At 29.1% G+C, this 19608-nt stretch overlaps 3 protein-coding genes across 3 annotated transcripts; 1 reads left to right on the forward strand and 2 right to left on the reverse strand.

Annotated features, from left to right (window-relative positions):
• Positions 1-971: 971 nt before the first annotated feature.
• LOC149056493 (uncharacterized) lies at positions 972-2248 on the reverse strand. Its single transcript, XM_089222160.1, has 3 exons — positions 1949-2248; positions 1516-1849; positions 972-1447 (listed from the first exon to the last, which is right to left on the reverse strand). Exons 1-3 carry the CDS (start codon positions 2246-2248, stop codon positions 1125-1127), a joined length of 957 nt encoding a protein of 318 aa, XP_089078286.1. The 3' UTR covers positions 972-1124.
• Positions 2249-12662: 10414 nt separating this feature from the next.
• Positions 12663-14036, forward strand: LOC149056494 (uncharacterized). Its single transcript, XM_089222162.1, has 4 exons — positions 12663-12720; positions 13475-13634; positions 13699-13800; positions 13943-14036. The coding sequence occupies exons 1-4, from the start codon at positions 12663-12665 to the stop codon at positions 14034-14036; spliced, it is 414 nt and encodes a 137-aa protein (XP_089078288.1).
• Positions 14037-17613: 3577 nt separating this feature from the next.
• On the reverse strand, positions 17614-17967 carry LOC149056495 (uncharacterized). Its single transcript, XM_089222177.1, has 2 exons — positions 17947-17967; positions 17614-17895 (listed from the first exon to the last, which is right to left on the reverse strand). The coding sequence occupies exons 1-2, from the start codon at positions 17965-17967 to the stop codon at positions 17614-17616; spliced, it is 303 nt and encodes a 100-aa protein (XP_089078303.1).
• Between the last annotated feature and the right edge of the window lie 1641 nt (positions 17968-19608).

The following is a 19608-nucleotide window of genomic DNA, read 5'->3' on the forward strand; positions in this document are numbered from 1 at the left end:
TTTGTGTTCTATTTCTGATTAAGCGAGCGTTTCTGATAAAGTTTACTGTTTGTGATGATTTTCTGATTAAAATCAATCTTGTGATCTTTTACTGATATTTTTAGGAAAAGTGTGCTCAAGTGCCCCACTTACTACTGTTATATATTGAAGGTTAAAGATGAATAAAAAAAAGCTGGTAAGTCGTGAGGTCCGTTACATTAGCACCACCATATTCAAAACTCCAAACAAAAAATATACCAACGATTGTTATTTCATTTGTACACATTAGTAATCCTGATACAAACATTTGTACACCTCCCCAAATGCCCCTAAAACCATTTTTTCCGCGGTGGTGTTAATGTAACGTTACACCAGCACCCCACTTTTTGTACATTGTACTTAGAGACTCCAAAACGGTACCAACGTTTGTTATTTCATTTGTACACATTTGCAATCCTGATGCAAACATTTGTACACCTCCCCAAATGCCCCTAAAACCATTTTTTCCGCGGTGGTGTTAATGTAACGTTACACCAGCACCCCACTTTTTGTACATTGTACTTAGAGACTCCAAAACGGTACCAACGTTTGTTATTTCATTTGTACACATTTGCAATCCTGATACAAACATTTGTACACCTCCCCAAATACCCCAAAAACCATTTTTTCCGCGGTGGTGCTAATGTAACGTTATACCAGCACCCCAATTTTTGTACATTGGACTTAGAGACTCCAAAACGGTACCAACGATTGTTATTTCATTAGTACACATTTGTAATCCTGATACAAACATTTGTACACCTCCCCAAATGCCCCAAAAACCATTTTTCCCGCGGTGGTGCTAATGTAACGTTACACCAGCACCACACTTTTTGTACATTGGACTTAGAGACTCCAAAACGGTACCAACGATTGTTATTTCATTTGTACATAGGGTTGTCTATATTATTAATTTTAACCAACAATTAATAAATAGTTAACATTCCCTTTTATTTAACTTCATAAGTTATTCAATATAAAATTTATTTAAAATAAAAATTTTTAATAAATTAATAAAACAGTGACATTCTTTCTTAATTGCCTATTAATGAAAGTTTGCAATTTGAAAATACATTTATTTTATAAATAATTTTGTACTTAAATTATTATAAAGTATAAACTAAAAATTCTACATCTGTTTTAACTGATGTTTTTGTCGGTTTGGCTTTGAGCTTCGTGTCATCGTATGTTTCCCATTGACCATTTTCTCTTAGTGTGCTAGCTGTGTAATGTCCAATACTAGAACGAAGACCACTTCTCTCTCCACCGAAAAAATTGATTACACCTCTAAGATGGTATATTTCGTTATTTACCTTTAACAACTTTTCAATATCATCTAGTTTTATTAGATTTGATCGTGCAAAGTTTTGTTTTATCAAATCCATTTGTACATGTTCAATGTTTCCGGTACTCGTTAATGCTTCTAATCCTACAAAAAGAAAATTATCATAATTTATTTTATTTTATGGTTAAAATATAATTAATAATATTATTTACCTAAAGGTACATAATTAGTTTCAATTAATATGTGTGTGGTTGGTCTCGACTTTGAATTTCTCAAACATCCACAGTATGTACATTCTTTTTCATTGTCTTTAGTGTAATCATCTAGTTCATTTTGGATTGAATACTCTTCATTGTATTTATTTACAGAAAGCTTTATTGAGTTGTAATCATATCGTTGATTAGAGCAAAAATTATTAGTACATTCACTTGTGGTTATAAATGATGGCATGTCTGCCATTATTTTGTCAACTATAGATGCCACAGTGGCCGTTATATTTATTGTTTTTAAGCCACCAATTAAACATTCTACTTTATCTGAAAAAAACTGTAACAATAATAGTAAACGGTCATGATATATTTTTTTATTATCACTTTCACAGGACATTTTTTTAATAATTGTAGCAGTCAAGTTGGTTGATGGTACACTTTGAACATAATTTCTAAATTCCAAACTGTCAGCAGCTGATGAAGCTAAAATTGATAAAATAGAATCCATAGAGCACGTGTTATTCAAAATCATTTTCCCAAAATTGGGTACATAAATAGGTCGCATCATACTATTTCCATTTTTTAAAAAAAATATGGGTTTTATGAACGCTTTCCTGTTAAAATCAATCAATTCAAAACCAGGTTGTGGACTTATGTATGAATGAGCTGATCTTAATTTTTTTGTTGCTTGTCCTTTTTTATTCCATCCTTCACATGCAACTTTTTCATCATTCATAGATTTTTTTTTTATCGCAATCGAAGCATATTCGTTTTTTCTCACATCCTTCTTTAGTTCCCGCGATCGAAGATAAACATCCATATAACAAGTGATCTGACTTTTTACAACATATACATTTATGCAGTCTCGTTGGGTAGTCCTAATTTATACAAGCTTCACAATGTACTTGATTTGAAATAGTTTTATTGTGTTTGGCTCTCTTAACGATTTAAATGATTTCATCATTCACTTTTCTGAGTATATATTTTCCTTTCAGTTTATCTTCTGCACTCTGTGTATTCTCTTCTCTAGTGTCAACTTCTTCGCTCAATTTATCTTTGTCACTGTGTTTATCTTTTTCGTAAATTTCATCTTCAAACATTAATCTACCATTAGTTTCTTCCAATTCATCTCTATCTTCTCTCGTGTCAACTTCTTCACTCAATTTATCTTCTTCACTGTGTTTATCTTTTTCGTAAATTTCATCTTCAAACATTAATCTGCCATTAGTTTCTTCCAATTCATCTCTATCTTCTCTCGTGTCAACTTCTTCACTCGATTTATCTTCGTCACTGTGTTTATCTTTTTCGTAAATTTCATCTTCAAATATTAATCTGCCATTAGTTTCTTCCAACTCATCAATAAATGTTTCATATACGTTAGTTTTATCCATAGGTATATATTCCGACGAAGGTCTTTTTTGACATTCTATGTGTTCTGCTTGAACCAATAAGTGATCGCCTCTATAGTAGGATATTAGTTTCTCCAAAAACGGGTCGATCCTTAGAGGTAAATTTTCATTTTTGAAAATCCGATTTTTAATATGATTGAAATTACATTCGATTCTACTGCTAGACGCAGTTTCTGAGTCGAACCCAAACTTTTCCCGCATTATACCCGACCAGCATGGAAATAATTTCATAGTCTTTACAATACATGGCTCTAGAGTTGGTAAGTACTGTGCATTATCTACGACACCAATTACGTTTTCCACTTTTTCTCTGGCTTTATCAGCTATTTGTTGGGCCCAATGTTTAAAATTTGCCATAGGTGTATGTAACTCATTGTCGTCTAAATTTATGTCTTGTTCAGGGTTTTGGAGCTCTGTATTTGATTGTTCTAAAATGTCTAATTGATTCTTGTTCCATGATATTAATTTGGCCAGATACATTTTCTGTTCAGCACAGGGTGTTCTTCTAAACTCATTACATTCAGTGTGGTCTCTGTCAGATGGCAAAACTTCTCCATCATATTTGCTGAGAATAATTATAAAAATTGCTTCTAAAATGTGTTCTACTTCATCAATTGATGTACTAAGAACAAGAAGACCAATCCCACGGGTAATTAATTCTTTAGTACGATTAAATTTCGAACTTTTAACTTCATACCAGGACGAAACTAAATGTATGAAATGGTTAACGTCATTTCTTACATAACACGTCGGCAAATCCACATCTTTTTTCAAAACAACCACTGTAAAACATACTTCAAGATACTTTTCAAGACTTTGATATTCTGTGAAAGCTTGTACTAATGCCGACATAAGAGCAAGGGACTGGTCACATATGACTACTCTTGGAGCCTTGACGCCACACCTCATCCATCTTTTCAACCATGTACTTATTGATATCGTGTCATGTTGTAACGTTACATCAGCACCACCGCGGAAAAAATGGTTTTTGGGGCATTTGGGGAGGTGTACAAATGTTTGTATCAGGATTACAAATGTGTACAAATGAAATAACAATCGTTGGTATATTTTTTGTTTGGAATTTTGAATATGATGGTGCTAATGTAACGGACCTAAAGTCGTGGATGTCACTGGAAAAATGTGACTATACATTTTTTGTATTTTTAAACTGCTATAGTAAAAATATTTTAGGAGCCTGATTGTATTAAATTTTAAATCTTAGGTATCAAAGGAAAATTTTTTATGAATTTCTAGGATAAAATAATTTACGAATTTTTGTGATTTTTACGTATGTTGTCAAAATTAAAATTTGAATACATGTAAAAAAAAAATTGTGGCTATATATTTCTTTTATTTTTCAAATGCTATTGTAAAAATATATTATTAGCCTTGTATTAAATTCTTAAATCTTAGAATTAAAAAGAAAAACTTTTATGAATTTCGATCTAAGATAATTTGAAAATTGCCGTAATTTTTACGTATTAAGTCAATATTTGAACTTCAAATACTAATAAAAAAAATTGTGCCTATGTATTCTTATAATTTTTTAGTCACTATAAGAATAACTTATGAGGAACTTTTTATTAAATTTTCAAGTATTTTGATAGGGCCAAAAAATTTTTATCGACACTTCAAAAAAAATTTTTTAGACAAATTGAAAATTTCAGTCGTCTATAAATATCTCAAAAAAAGTCAAAATATTTTGAAAATAAAATAATGTAAAGAAAACGCCAACCTAAATATCTGATAAAATTTTCAAGTATCTACGACTTATACTTTTTGAATAATAACAAATATTTAAAATCGTATCGTTACGCTATTTCGTAAAAATTTAAAATTCAAAGGAACTTAAAATTTTTCCTATAATGATGCTTCGAGTTTTCTCTATAGCTACTTGAAGGAAAACTTATGGAAAACTTAGTGTTTAGTTTTTAATCCTTAGTTATAAACGCAAAAATTTTTATGATTTTTCAACTTCAAAATTACTTGCAAATTTTCGCGTTTTCGACAGATTACGTAAAATTTTGAACTGTAAACCCTTATTAAAAAAAAATGTGACTTACGATTTTTAATTTTTTTTAGCTACAATAAGAACAACACATAAGGAACCTTGTATTAAATTTTCAAGTTTTTTTGGTCGTCCAACATTTTTTTACCGACACTTCAAAAAAAAATTCTCAAAAAAATCGAAAATTTCAGTGGTCTATAAATAACTCAAAAAAAGTCGAAAATTTTTGAAAATTAAACTGTATATAGATATCACTAACATTAACGTTTGGTTAAAATTTCAAGTATTTACAGTGATTAGTTTTTGAATAACAACCATATAAAAATATCGATTTTTTTGAAAACTGTTGGAAAATGTTTACTTTTGACCTCTATAATGCACCAAGGATCTTCACTTTTACATCGGAAACCACCCCTAAAGTTTGAAATCGAAGCATTCTTTCGACTAGTTATCCTGTACACAGACACAAAAAAAAAAAAAAAAAAAAAAAAAAACACACATTATTGTAAAACAATACATTCATCTCTTCGTTCAGAATCTAAAATTCTATTTTTATAAAAAATATGTATTAAATAAAAAAATTTATATTTGATAAAAATATATTAATATATTAATTGAATAAAAAATCAATATTTGATAAATAAAATAAAATAAATAAATAGATAAATAAAAATAATAAAGAATTTAAAAAAATTTATAAAAAAATATATTTAAATATTTAAATATAAAATTTTTTATTAAATATATTTTTTTATAATTTGCATTATTTATTAAAAATTGATTTTCATAAATAAATTTTTTTTTTAAATTTTTTTTTACAGGTGGAAGGAGGGTCATGCGAATTTTCAAATTAGGCGTGCGAATTCGTGTGAATCACGTGCTAAATATGTGTATAGTCAAAATCCCAAAATTCGCAAAAGTTCCATCATGGGCCGGGCTGGCGCAACGGTAAAAACAAGTAAACGGTTTTTTAACCATAAAAAAATGTCGTGCGAATTCTGGCGACTGTCATGCAAATTCATGCGAATGGCGTGCTAAATATTGGTTTAGTCAAAATCCCAAAATTCGCAAAATTTATGTAATGGGCCGGGCCGGCGCAACGGTAAAAACACGTAAACGGTTTTTTAACCATAAAAAATTGTAGTGCGAATTCTGGCGACTGTCGTGCAAATTCATGCGAATGGCGTGCTAAATATTGGTATATTTATATATTCGATATCTATATTTTTTCTATTGGGCCGGGCTGGCGCCCAAATTTTGGATTTAACCGTTAACCCAATATCATGCAAATTCTTATTTTAGTCATGTAAATTCATGCTAATTACATGCTAAATATTGGTGCAAAAATTTTCCAATATTTCGAAATGGGCCGGGCTGGCGCAACGTATGTCTCTGGCTAGTCTGGTCAAGTCGCGTCTGAATACAGGCCGTTTCGGGGTCCCTTATATAGTGCTACCCTCTACTCCCCATAGTCTACTCGTTCTTGTCGCTGTTCTCACGGATGTGGTATAATTATCTAGACTGACGGAAATGTTACTCGCCCACATACAAGCCGAATGTGCATCCCGTGCTGCTGCAGACCTTGGTGATTGATATTATAATTAACATTAAGAGTATATATTATAATATTACATTTAAACATTTGGTTCTTTGAACTTTTGTAATGATGCATAAAACTACGTCTTGTGCACCCTTATTGAGGACATTTTTATAGTCGTCTGCTCCCATGATTTAGTATGTCCCTAATTTTAATGATTTCCAGAAATGCTGTCCCTTCTACATTTACAAGGATCGTCGCACCCTTACCTAGATTGATGCGGCTGGTACCTAGTTGACCGTGAACTATGCAATGCGGGACGCTAGTCCATAGCAACATATTCATACTTATATGTCTATTATCAGGAAATGCATAGAATTAAACAATATAAGCACATAGTTTTAGGTTAATATTTAATTTTTATAGATTATTATAACAACAAGTTTTTTTTTTTTTTAAATCAGAAAATTGAATGCAGATAATTAAAATAATAAATTACACTGCTTGTCAAAATTATGTTGAATATTATATAAACATATGATTAAACTTAAAACATAATTTAGATGCAAATTATAAATCGTGTAACATTGAGAATTATTTAGAATTAAATCATCTTACTTTTCACTTATATAGACAGAGAATATTCGATAATAATTAATAAGTGTATAATATTTATATTTATAAAATATTCATCAAATGTTATGATTAAAGTGGAAAATCAAGTGATTTATTTGAAATATTTGCAATCAATTTTCAAGTTTTTCAATAGAATATAAATTTCGAAACATAAAAAATAGGGTAGAAAAATAATTTGAACTTTATTTGAAATAAAGTTCTTTGTCATAACATATTCATACTTATATGTCTACTATCAGGCCATGCATAGAATTAATCATAAAAAACAAATAGTTTAAGGATAATATTCATTTATAATAAATTATAAATAACAGTTTTTTTTTAGAACTCAGAAAATTTAATTCAGATAATTCAAAAATAAAATCACATTTCTTATTTAAATTATGTTGAATATTATGTAAACAAAAGATTAAACTTTAAATATATTTAAGATTCATATTATAAATCGAGTGAAATTAAATAATTATTAAAAATTAAATCAACTTACGTTGCTCTATTATAGACAAAGTATACCCGATAATAATTAATAAGTGTAATAAGTGTATAATATAATATATTTAATAACTATAGATCATAACTAATTAACTTTTTTTTTTAGGCGCTTGGAAAATTGAATGCTGATATTTGAATATTATATAAACAAAAGATTAACGTTTAAAATGTTTAAATATACTTAAAATAGATATTATAAATCGTGTAAAATTAAATAATTATATAAAATTAAATCAACTTACCTTGCCCTATTGCAGACAGAGAATACCCGATAATAATTAATAAGTATATAATATATTATATTTTCATAAAATATTCATCAAAAATTATAATTAAGGTGGAAAATCAAATGATTTATTTGAAATGTTTGGAATGAATTTTCAAATTTTTCGGTAGGGTATAAATATCGAAACATGATAATTAGGGTAGTAAAATCATTTGAACTTAATTTGAAATAGAGTTCCTTGTAATAAGATATTCATACTTATATGTCTACTATCAGGTCATGTGTAGAATTAAACATTATAAATACGTAGTTTAAAGTTAATATTTAATTATAATAGGTTGAAACTAAATTTTTTTTTTAAATACGAAAATTGAATAAAATTATTAAAAAATAAAATCAAACTTCTCATATATATCATTATGTTGAATATTATATAAATATAAGATAGCAGCTTTTTTTTTAGAAACTCGGTAAATTGAAAGCAGATATTTTAAAAAAAAATCACAATTCTTATTAAAATCATGGTGACTATAATATAAACATAAGATTAAACTTTAAACATATTATTTATGATGCATATTATAAATCGTGTAAAATTAAATAATTATTTAAATTTAAATAAACTTACATAACTCTGTTATATACAGAGAATACCCGATAATAATTAATAAGTGTTTAATTTATTTTATAATTATAAAATATTCATCAAATGTTACGGTTAAAGTGGAAAATCAAGTAATTTATTTGAAATGTTTGCAATGAATTTTCGAGTTTTCCGGTAGAATATATATTTCGAAACATAATAATTAAGGTAGAAATAGAATTTGAACTGAATTTGTTATTATAGAGTTCTTAGTTATAACATATTCATAATTGTATGTCTACTATCAGGCCATGCATAGAATTATACATTATAAATACGTTGTTTAAGGTTAATATTTAATTATAATAATAGATTATAACTAACATCTTTTGTTTTTTTTTAAATAGGAAAATTGAATAAAATTATTAAAAAATAAAATCAAACTTCTCTTCTAAATTATGTTGGATATTATATAAATATATTATTAAACTTTAAATATATTTATGTTTCATATTGGTGGAGCGTAGCCCATTATATAGTAAACTATATAGTATAAAGTTAAATTAAATTATATAGTATAAACTTTGAATTTGTAATGGACTGTATGATAAAATAATTAAAGAGTAATACAGGTAATAAAATAATATTTGAGTATCAGCCTATCTAGCAATATACCTAATATAATATGTAATATTTAATATTGATAGAATACAATAAAAAACAGCAGAAACAAATTGTGGGCTTAAAAGTCCAGTACATATGAATAATAATTAACAGTATCAAATGTACATATATATATACATTATACAATGATTGACAGGCAATGAGATATGGAAAATATAATAATAAGTTTGTGCCTTAGACAATATAATACAATATGACAACTATAACAATATAATAATAAATTAATCAAATATAATATGTGGTGCACCACGTTCTTTAAGAGGCCGTCACAGTAGGAAAAAATCGACCGTAAAAACATACTTTTCTATTTCCAATAGTACTCAGGCCTCATTGATCGTAGAAACATGATTTTAGTATCAAAATAATCATGAGAAGTTGTACTTAAAAATCTTGGAACAGATTTTTGATTTATATTTTCTAATTAATTTAATTTGCATTTGAAGTTTGTAACAAATTTTAATTTATTAAAAAAATTATATAAAATCAGCAAATTGAGGTATCGAAAATCTGTTCCAAGATTTTTAAGTACAACTTCTCGTGATTATTTTGATACTAAAATCATGTTTCTACGATCAACGAGGGCTGAGTACTGTTGGAAATACAAAAGTATGTTCTTGGCAAAAAAAATCATGAATTCGCCGTCGTCATGTGCTGCTCTATACTCTATTCAGAATAACCTTGCCCACTTTTGTGCACGCAACTGTGCCGTCGGCAATCGTCAGACCCCCCCGGCAAGAGTCAGGCGCACTGTGATTGGTCGTTAGTTGTCGACTGCTATCGTTACACGTCGTTATCGATAGCCGCCGCCGTGCATACAGGGAATCATAATAACTCGATTGAAATAATTATTACCAATAATGCTTTTATACTAGCTTTATAAACAATTTATTCTTTATCGTTTTTTACTGTTTTTTTTACTTTTACCTCATTGTTCTGCACCAAACACAATACCTATGTTGTATACACTTATTATTAAAACCAAAAAGGAATCAATATATGTAATTTAGTAAGAAATTAAAACTAAAAAATAAATACAATTTCATATTTAGGAAAATTCCTCATATTTCTAAAAAAAATCATTATATTTCAACAGTTATTTTCAGTAATTTAAGTCATATTTACAAAAATTACACACACATAAACAGTTATTTACAAAAATTAGTCATATTTACACAAATTTTAACAGTTATTTACAAAAAATTAGTCATATTTACAAAAATTAAATTCATATTTACAAAAAATTTATTCACTATCTGAATCCGTTTCAGTTGAAGTTTCTCCCGTGATAGTCATCATCAAATCATCTGTAATCTCCGCGGACAAGACCTCGTCAATAATATTGACAACTTCATAAAATGTTGTTTCTTCCTTTTTGGTGTGGCTTATAAAATTTCCACTTTTTTGCTTTTTAATTGGTGATGGGCCATATTCAGCATTATCCTCATCAGAACTGCTTGCCATTTTGGGTGGATAATTCACAAAACGGTATTACAAAAAACAGAACAAATATCAAAAAGCGCGCGGTGTTTTTATGTGTTACGGAATGAACGCGTAAACCACTTGTGGCATATAGTGACGTGCGATATTATAGTTCACTACGTATACAGCTGCAGCACGTCGGCGGCGGCGGCACAGCCGACATCAGCGCTGTCTGTGGCAACAGACATGCGCGAGCTCGACGAGTTTTCGTCGATCAAGTGGGCAAGGTTATTCTGAATAGAGTATAGTGACTACAGTGGCAGCATTTTGAGCAGTACTTCTGCCACCACCCCGCGTTCATAAGCAGCGGTACCGCTCAATAGGTCAAAACTGGTTATCTATCTCAGCCGCGCGCTGGTTATAAATAGCCAAATTGTCAATATGAAAATAATAATTTTGTCATTGAATAATATTATTTTACATTTCCAATTTTCGTATTCCTATTACTATCGTATTTTACGCAAAATGGAACCAAATCTTAAAACTATAAATAATCAGCGAGAAAACGTCCGATTCAAACATTTAACTGTAATAAACTATTCGATAAAATTGGATATTTGATATTTCATATGAATTGTTTTACATTTAAATCTGTATAACTGTATATTATGTAAAAAAACTTAAAATCATACGCTGTGAAAAAAATTATCAACGATGGATAAATAAATATGTAATATTTCATAATACTAAGTACACAAATTATTGTTTTTGTATATTAATTAACATTCAATCAACATAATATACGCCAATTTTGTTATTGTCTGTCAAACAAAATTTGCTGAAACATTAAACGATTTATATAATATTTTTAATATACGAATATATTTTTCAAGATTACGTATTACATTGTTTTTTATATTGTATTTGTAAGGTGCAAGTATTGTAGTAATTATATTCCTCTATTGGCGCACAAAGGTAATTTGAGAGCACGAGCAGTTAAAAAAATTTACCCACCTGCCCACGCATTTTTATTTTATAACGTACCCTAATAATTTTTGTTTCAATTAGTGATTCATTTATATATTATTTATGAATAATATTTTATGCTATAATCTTCAGTATAAAATACGTAGGTTAGGTTATGATATGATAATTATAGAATTATACTTGTGTATAAAAAGTGTAACGTCACAGAATCTCAGGCCTTATTATTATTAAACCACTGGGTATACCTAATACCTAGAATATCAGTACACCTGTCGGTCAGTGACCGTCGCATTAATATAATAGCGCACCCGCGATTACCACTATGTTATGCAATAACTGACTCCCGACCCCACCCCCGCCAACAACAGTGTTCACCGTCGTCACCGCAGCATGCCGCCATCGGCTGCCGTCGACGCCTCTGTCGCGTCCTTCGGTACGATCGCCGCAGTGCAATTATCTTGATTGCCCGTATTATTGTAAAGTCCCGCAATACGCCTGACCCTGACCTTCCCCACTACGACATCAATTGCGACAACAACGGCCAGCGACCGGACACCGTTCGCCAGCCATCTTCACTTTGTTAAACCAACGTTTTATCGACAAGACGTAGCGAACACCACCGGTCCACTCATTTTGCGGTCCGATCATCCTCGTGGTCAACAGTGTCGATTTTTAGTTTTTTTTGTATTTTCATCCATACTCGTAACATATGAGATGAAGGGCTAAGCGACGACGTCGGGCCCGATTTTGGGCGAAGCCTCCGTTTTTCCAGTGACCGACGCCGATGGGCCATGTCGACCACGTGTCTTGGGGGTCGGCGGCCAACTGGCCAGCCTATCACAGCCGTCGGTCCTCCACACTATCGTCATCCAGCCACAACTCAAGTCATCATCATCATCATCATTTGCGTAACGTACAAAAATATTCCCCCAACATTCCCCTTTTTTCATTTTGATTATGTATCACAAATTTTTTTTTACGCTCCGGTTCTCCTCAACGGTGTCCCGATATAATTAAGTATTATTTTTCCCTTTTTTCATTTTGATTATGTATCACTACAACTTATTTCTACTTATGCTCCATTTTTCTTAATAGATGCCCCGGTAACCATCATGCGGAGCCGTGGGTATTTTCCTTTAATACATATAAGAGTATAATGTGTCATACCGATGTATGATTATCATTCGGTGCCGGTAACCGCTTGTCGGAGCCGTAGCATTATTTCTTGTATTTTTCTTCATTACTTTCCTTATAACTTTGCCATGTGCTAAATTATTATATATTTTCTGAATTGCAATTACCATGTACCTAATGTTATATTATTTTATTCATGTTGTTTAAAACACACCCTTTTCTTAAAACCGTGTAAAATATAACTATATGATTACCTTATATTTTGTCACATTTTTTTATTAATATTATCTTTTTTACTTTTTCCCCTTTTTAAATAAATCTTTGGGATTCATTTCCCACTGCGTGTATAAAAGCCTGCAAGTTCCACCGACTTGGCCTTCGGGTCAACACGCGGTGCGGCCTACAGGTCACAATGTAAGTGTTCCCCTTACATTGTGGGTGGTATATAGAGCCTTTAAAAACTCTATACTCTCACAAAAGTATCTACCTATCTATGTAAAATTTGAATTTTACGGAGACTCTTGGAAGTTATGTATATATTTTCAAAAAAAAAAAATGCTGCGAATGATAATTTGTATAGCCGATAGGACTAAGCTACTTAGGTCAATTATAATTTATATGTAATATATTTGATTCGTATATGTCTTTATGTGTTATCTTATTCACGTCGTCGATAACATAACAGAAAGTCTCTAAATAAATAACAATTATTTAATTATTTAATTATTAATGATAAAACATTAAATATTGAAATAATTGGATTCAAGTATTGACATCCTGCATGTCTAACTGTTCACGCCAGTAATTATTGGTAGTAGTAAACTAGTAACTAATACATTTTCGATAGATTTTTATTACGGTTTATATATTTTTAAATTATTTATTCACGTGAAAATGGATCAACTCAACAAAAAAACTCGTCGCTGCGCATCAAAAAAATTATCAGTTAAAAAATCGCTGAGTTCTCGAGTGATGAATATTCTAGGAATTCGTGATAAGACTGAGAGGTATAGGTACCTATATATTATTATTATTAATTTAATACAATTCACTAAAATTATGTTAACAAAGTCCCAATCCAGAAATCGCAGAACCTATTGTAGAATCATGTTACTTAGGTGCTAACAATAAACCACCATGTTCATCAAAGGAAATAATTAGGGAAAGTTTTAAGTGTAATAATTTTTAGGTTGTTATTCAAATGTATAATACCATAACTATAATATTAATTAAAAATAAATTATAATTAAACTTAATCTATGTGCTAGTATGATTTTTAATTATATAATACAATTTTATTGTAATTATTTTTAAGTCACAATCCAGAGGCCATAGAATCTGTTATGGCACCTTTTTTCTTGGGAGCTGTTAATCAAACACCATGCTCATCGAGGGAAACAATAAGGTAAAGTTTAATAATTTATAGCCATTTTATTGTATGAAATCTACTATAAATTTTTATTTTTATATATAATACATACATCATATACATTTTTTTAGATTCTGAACGAAGTGATGAATGTATTGATTTTACAATGATGTGTATGTTTTTTTTTTTGTGTCTGTGTACAGCATAACTAGTCGAAATAATGCTTCGATTTCAAACTTTGGGGGTGGTTTCCGATGTAAAATTGAAGATCCATGGTGCATTATAGAGGTCAAAAGTGAACATTTTCCAACAGTATTCAAAAAAATCGAGGAAAACAAAAAAAAATGACAGAAAAACTGGAATTTTTACGCAAAACCCGTTTTCGACCAAATCGATATTTTTATATGGTTGTCATTCAAAAACTAATCACTGTAAATACTTGAAATTTTCACCAAATGTTAATGTTAGTGATATCTATATACAGTTTAATTTTCAAACATTTTCGATTTTTTTTGAGTTATTTATAGACCACTGAAATTTTCGATTTTTTTGAGAATTTTTTTTTGAAGTGTCAGTAAAAAAATAATGAACGACCAAAAAAACTTGAAAATTTAATACACGGTTCCTTATGAGTTGTTCATATTGTAGCTAAAAAAAATTAAAAATCGTAAGTCACAATTTTTTTTAATAAGCGTTTACAGTTCAAAATTTTACGGAATCTGTCGAAAACGCGAAAATTTGTAAGTAATTTTGAAGTTGAAAAATCATAAAATTTTTTGCGTTTACAACTAAGGATTGAAAATTCAACACTAAGTTTTCTATAAGTTTTACTTCAAGTAGCTATAGAGAAAACTCAAAGCATCATTATAGGAAAAATTTTAAGTGCGTTTGAACTTTTAAATTTTTACAAAATAGCGTAACGATAACGATTTATCCTCAAATGATTTTAAATATTTGTTATTATTCAAAAAGTATAAGTTGTAGATACTTGAAAATTTTATCAGTTATTAAGATTGGCGTTTTCTTTACATGATTTAATTTTCAAAGTATTTTGACTTTTTTTGAGATATTTATAGATGAATTTGTCTGAAAATTTTTTTTTGAAGTGTCGATAAAAATTTTTGCCTCTATCCAAATACTTGAAAATTTAACACAAAGTTCCTCATAAGTTAAAGAAAACATTTCGTAATCACAATATAATCATCTCGTCTAATAATATATATGTGTTATAATCTGTGGTACAATTATTGAACAAATTTTCAATTTTTCAATTTCCGATCTAAATATCTGGTGAAATTTTCAAGTATCTACGACTTATAATTTTTGAAATATAACAAATAATATTTAAATTCGTTTGACTCGTTTGAGAATAAATCGTTATCATTAAGCGATTTCATAAAAATTTAAAATTCAAACGCTCAAAACATTTTTCCTACAATGACGCTTCAAATTTTCTCTATAGCTATTTGAAGCAAAACATATGGAAAACTTGGTGTTAAATTTTATAACCTTAGATATAAAATACAAACAATATTATGAATTTTGAACTACAAAATTATTTGCAAATATTCATGGTTTTGACGAATTTCTGTCAATATTTGAAATTCAAATGCTAATAAAAATGTCATTTGAATTTCCGGTTGACATTTTTTTTGTGATAAAGATTGACAAATTAGTTAGGAATCTTGTATTAAATTTTCAAATCTTAGATTTAAAAAAAACATTTTTAATGAATTTCTAGCTTATAATAATTTGCGAATTTTCGTGATTTTTACGTATGTTGTCAAAAATAAAATTTAAATGCATGTAAAAAAAATGTGACTATAATATATTTCTTTTATTTTTCAAATAATATTGTAAAAATATTTTAGGAGCCTTGTATAAAATTTTCAAATCTTAGGCATAAAAGGAAAATTTTTATGAATTTCTAAAATAAAATAATTTACAAATATTCGTGATTTTTACGTATGTTGTCAAAATTAAAATTTGAATGCATGTAAAAAAAAATGTGGCTATATATTTCTTTTATTTTTCAACTGCTATTGCAAAACTATATTATGAGCCTTGTATTAAATTTTCAAATCTTAGGTATAAAAGGAAAATTTTTTATGAATTTCTAGGATAAAATAATTTACGAATTTTTGTGATTTTTACGTATGTTTTCAAAATTAAAATTTGAACAACTCATAAGGAACCTTGTATTAAATTTTCAAGTTTTTTTGGTCGTCCAACATTTTTTACCGACACTTCAAAAAAAAATTCTCAAAAAAATCGAAATTTCAGTGGTCTATAAATAACTCAAAAAAAGTCGAAAATGTTTGAAAATTAAACTGTATATAGATATCACTAACATTAACATTTGGTGAAAATTTCAAGTATTTACAGTGATTAGTTTTTGAATTACAACCATATAAAAATATCGATTTGGTCGAAAACTGGTTTTGCGTAAAAATTCTCGTTTTTCTGTCATTTTTTTTTTTGTTTTTCTCGATTTTTTTGAAAACTGTTGGAAAATGTTTACTTTTGATCTCTATAATGCACCAAGGATCTTCACTTTTATATCGGAAACCACCCCCAAAGTTTGAAATCGAAGCATTATTTTGACTAGTTCTGCTGTACACAGACACAAAAAACACACACACATCATTGTAAAATCAATACATTCATCACTTCGTTCAGAATCTAAAAATAAAAAATATTTTTTATGTTATTTTTTTTATATACATATTATTATAATATTTTGTATGTAAAAATGGCATAATTACCTACTTGCCTAATAATAAAATAAAATATAAAATATAACTTTTTGTAAATATATTTTACATGTTTATTTGCCACGCTAATTAAAAATCATTCCTAACGATTTATGGTCACAAATAAAATTAATTAGTCACAGATGGTTTTTTATTACTGCGGAAAATATATGCGTAAAATATTTAAGTACATTTTGTTATATTATATATTTTATTTTATTATTATGTACGTTTAGGTAATTATGCACTTTGTGTATAGATAATATGTACATTGTACAATATGTACAATATGTACATATCACATATTTATAAGCTTATTTATACGTTAGTTATCCATTATTGGATATTAATCTAAATTCTCAATAGTAAAAATTTGTCTCTAATCCAAATTTGTATATGTATCTCTATTGTTTCTTTTAATTTATACATTAATAATTTAATCACTTAAATAATATTGTACACCTCTCACCAATAAGCTATATTATATACTGTATATCGTTATTTTATGTTTTCATATTATAATTATTGTAATTGGGTTCGTCCGTTTAATAAATTATTAAATATAGATTAATGTTATGTTTCAATTAATTATTATACATAAATTAAATGTGTTCTTTACATTTGTAAGTACCTACATTATTTATATTTATATAGATCATATGAACATGATAAGTTTGTAATGTTTGTATACAGATTGTTTTTTTACTGCAAATTGCTATTGTATTAAATAATATAAAAAATTAAAGTATTATTCTATTTATTTCATATAATATGTTATGTATAACACTCAACTTCCTATATTAAGTATAAAAATAAAATAAGTAAACAGGTATGTATTTCATACTAACAAAAATATTTAAAACGTTATACAGTAGAACCTCGATTATCCGGACAACATTCGGCCTGTTTTTCAAACCACTCAAGACCAGTTTCAAATGCAGCAAATGCTTCATCAGATGTTGGTCCTTTTGGCGTACTCATACTTTCATCACTACTGCTGTCGTCACTTTCTTCATTTTGCAACGAAGAAATGTTTTCATCGCTATCTAATATTTGATATCCTAAATCATTTACATCAGTTGCTAACCAATCAACAGCGTCATCATAATTACAGTCATTAAATCTTGTAACCTGTTTTAACCTGTACTAATAATAATCCAAAAACGATAGTTATGATAAATTCGATAACCGGCTGACCGGCCGGATATGAATTTTCATGTTCGGATAACGGAACGTTCGGATACGCTAATTATAGTTCAGATAATAGAGGGTTCGTATAACGGAGGTTCGGATAATCGAGTTTCTACTGTACTAATATATTGGAGATGAAAATATCGTACGATAAGTACTTCAGGTCACTAATAAGTAATAACGTAAAAAAACGTGACACAGTTACTAAAAAAACCTATTTAATCGTAATGAAATTATTGTTACTACATGTTATTACATGTATTTTAAAAAGTAATTGGGTTAGAAATACAAATCAAGTTTTGGTGTATTATTATTTGTATGCTATATTTATTGATTAATATTCTTAAGTAAGCAGAGGCTTTAATTAATAAATAGGTCGCGACTCGTGACTCGTGAACTAGGAGCCACGTACCTAGCTAGTACATAGTAAGAAATACTTGGATGACAATTTACGCAACGGTCAACTACATTGACGCGAAACGTCTATAACGACAGTCCGTGATATAATAATGTACCGCTCCCGCGATTATAACACACGCGCCGCGGCGCGTAGATGATGGGCGTGGTTACGGCCTGCCGCGACGGCGGCGATACGGAATACAACGCCATCTCTTGAGCGTTGTATGTTTTTCACTTTTACCACGACGGCCTCTTAAATATGATTATGTTGCCATGTGGTGCCCAGATCTGTATATAATAATTAAGTACCTAATACAATAAAAATAGCAGGTTGATCTGGCGCACTCACATAACCACCGTTAAACACACTACGAAGAAATCTTCAATGACAATATAAACTCTACAGCCAACAATATAAAGGAGCAGCCAAACCAACAAAACAACAAAACCATGAGTTGATCGTCAACTACGATTAATATATAAAAATGACCTCCTGTGAATATAACAATATTTAATAACTGCAGCAGAAGGTGTCCGAACGATACATACCAAATATAAAAAACCGTCATTCACCGAATAAAGAACAAATCTCGTGGAGATGATGAGGAACAATGGACGCATACGACCGAGCACCGAGAAATATATTGAACAGTAAGCCACACAAGTTGCTGTTTCGAGAGCACCGAAAAAAGTGAAGTAAGTGGTACAACAAACCATACCGAATAGAAAATAATAATATGAACGTAGGAACGATATTTAGTGTCATGCACACGATTATATAAAACAAAGCAATCATTGCATATTTGGTGGCATTGATACAATGACTGCCATAGACATATAAAACAAAAAAACAAAAAAACAAACTACGAAAAAATGAAAACCGACAATCAAGACGCCGGCCGTTTTTGCCGGTGGACAGTGGTCACCGCACAGCTGTTGCTGCTAAGCCCACTGCCACCGACATAACAAAAATAAATAAACAGAATAATAATGATAAGGGAGTGGTTCGAGCGCAAACACATAATAAATCGTGTAAAATTTAATGATTATTATTTTTAAATTTAATCAACTTACTTTTCTCTATTATAGACAAAGAATACCCAATAACAATTAATAAGTGTATTAAAGTGGAAAATCAGGTGATTTATTTGAAATGTTTACAATGAATTAAAATGTTTTTCAGTAGAATATAAATTTCGAAACATAAAAATTAGGATAGAAAAATCCAAGGCTGGGCATTAACGAGTTAAAAAGTTAAAGTTAAGTTAC

The sequence above is a fragment of the Diuraphis noxia genome, unplaced genomic scaffold (assembly GCF_037042655.1).
Source record: "Diuraphis noxia isolate RWA-SAM2 unplaced genomic scaffold, SU_Dnox_SAM2 contig0003, whole genome shotgun sequence".
In the NCBI taxonomy this organism is placed as follows: Eukaryota; Metazoa; Arthropoda; class Insecta; order Hemiptera; family Aphididae; genus Diuraphis; species Diuraphis noxia.

Bases quoted from the DNA above. Each gene is read 5' to 3' on its own strand.
- LOC149056493 (XM_089222160.1), bottom strand. From the start codon at position 2,248: ATGAATGATGAAAAAGTTGCATGTGAAGGATGGAATAAAAAAGGACAA. The intron at 1,850-1,948 runs GTACCATCAACC...TTATTGTTACAG, and splicing joins TTAGAAATTATGTTCAAAGT to TTTTTTTCAGATAAAGTAGA. The intron at 1,448-1,515 runs GTAAATAATATT...TTCTTTTTGTAG, and splicing joins AACTAATTATGTACCTTTAG to GATTAGAAGCATTAACGAGT.
- LOC149056494 (XM_089222162.1), top strand. From the start codon at position 12,663: ATGTATGATTATCATTCGGTGCCGGTAACCGCTTGTCGGAGCCGTAGC. The intron at 12,721-13,474 runs GTATTTTTCTTC...CATTTTCGATAG, and splicing joins GAGCCGTAGCATTATTTCTT to ATTTTTATTACGGTTTATAT. The intron at 13,635-13,698 runs GTATAGGTACCT...ATGTTAACAAAG, and splicing joins ATTCGTGATAAGACTGAGAG to TCCCAATCCAGAAATCGCAG.
- LOC149056495 (XM_089222177.1), bottom strand. From the start codon at position 17,967: ATGAAAATTCATATCCGGCCG. The intron at 17,896-17,946 runs GTCAGCCGGTTA...GATTATTATTAG, and splicing joins TGAAAATTCATATCCGGCCG to TACAGGTTAAAACAGGTTAC.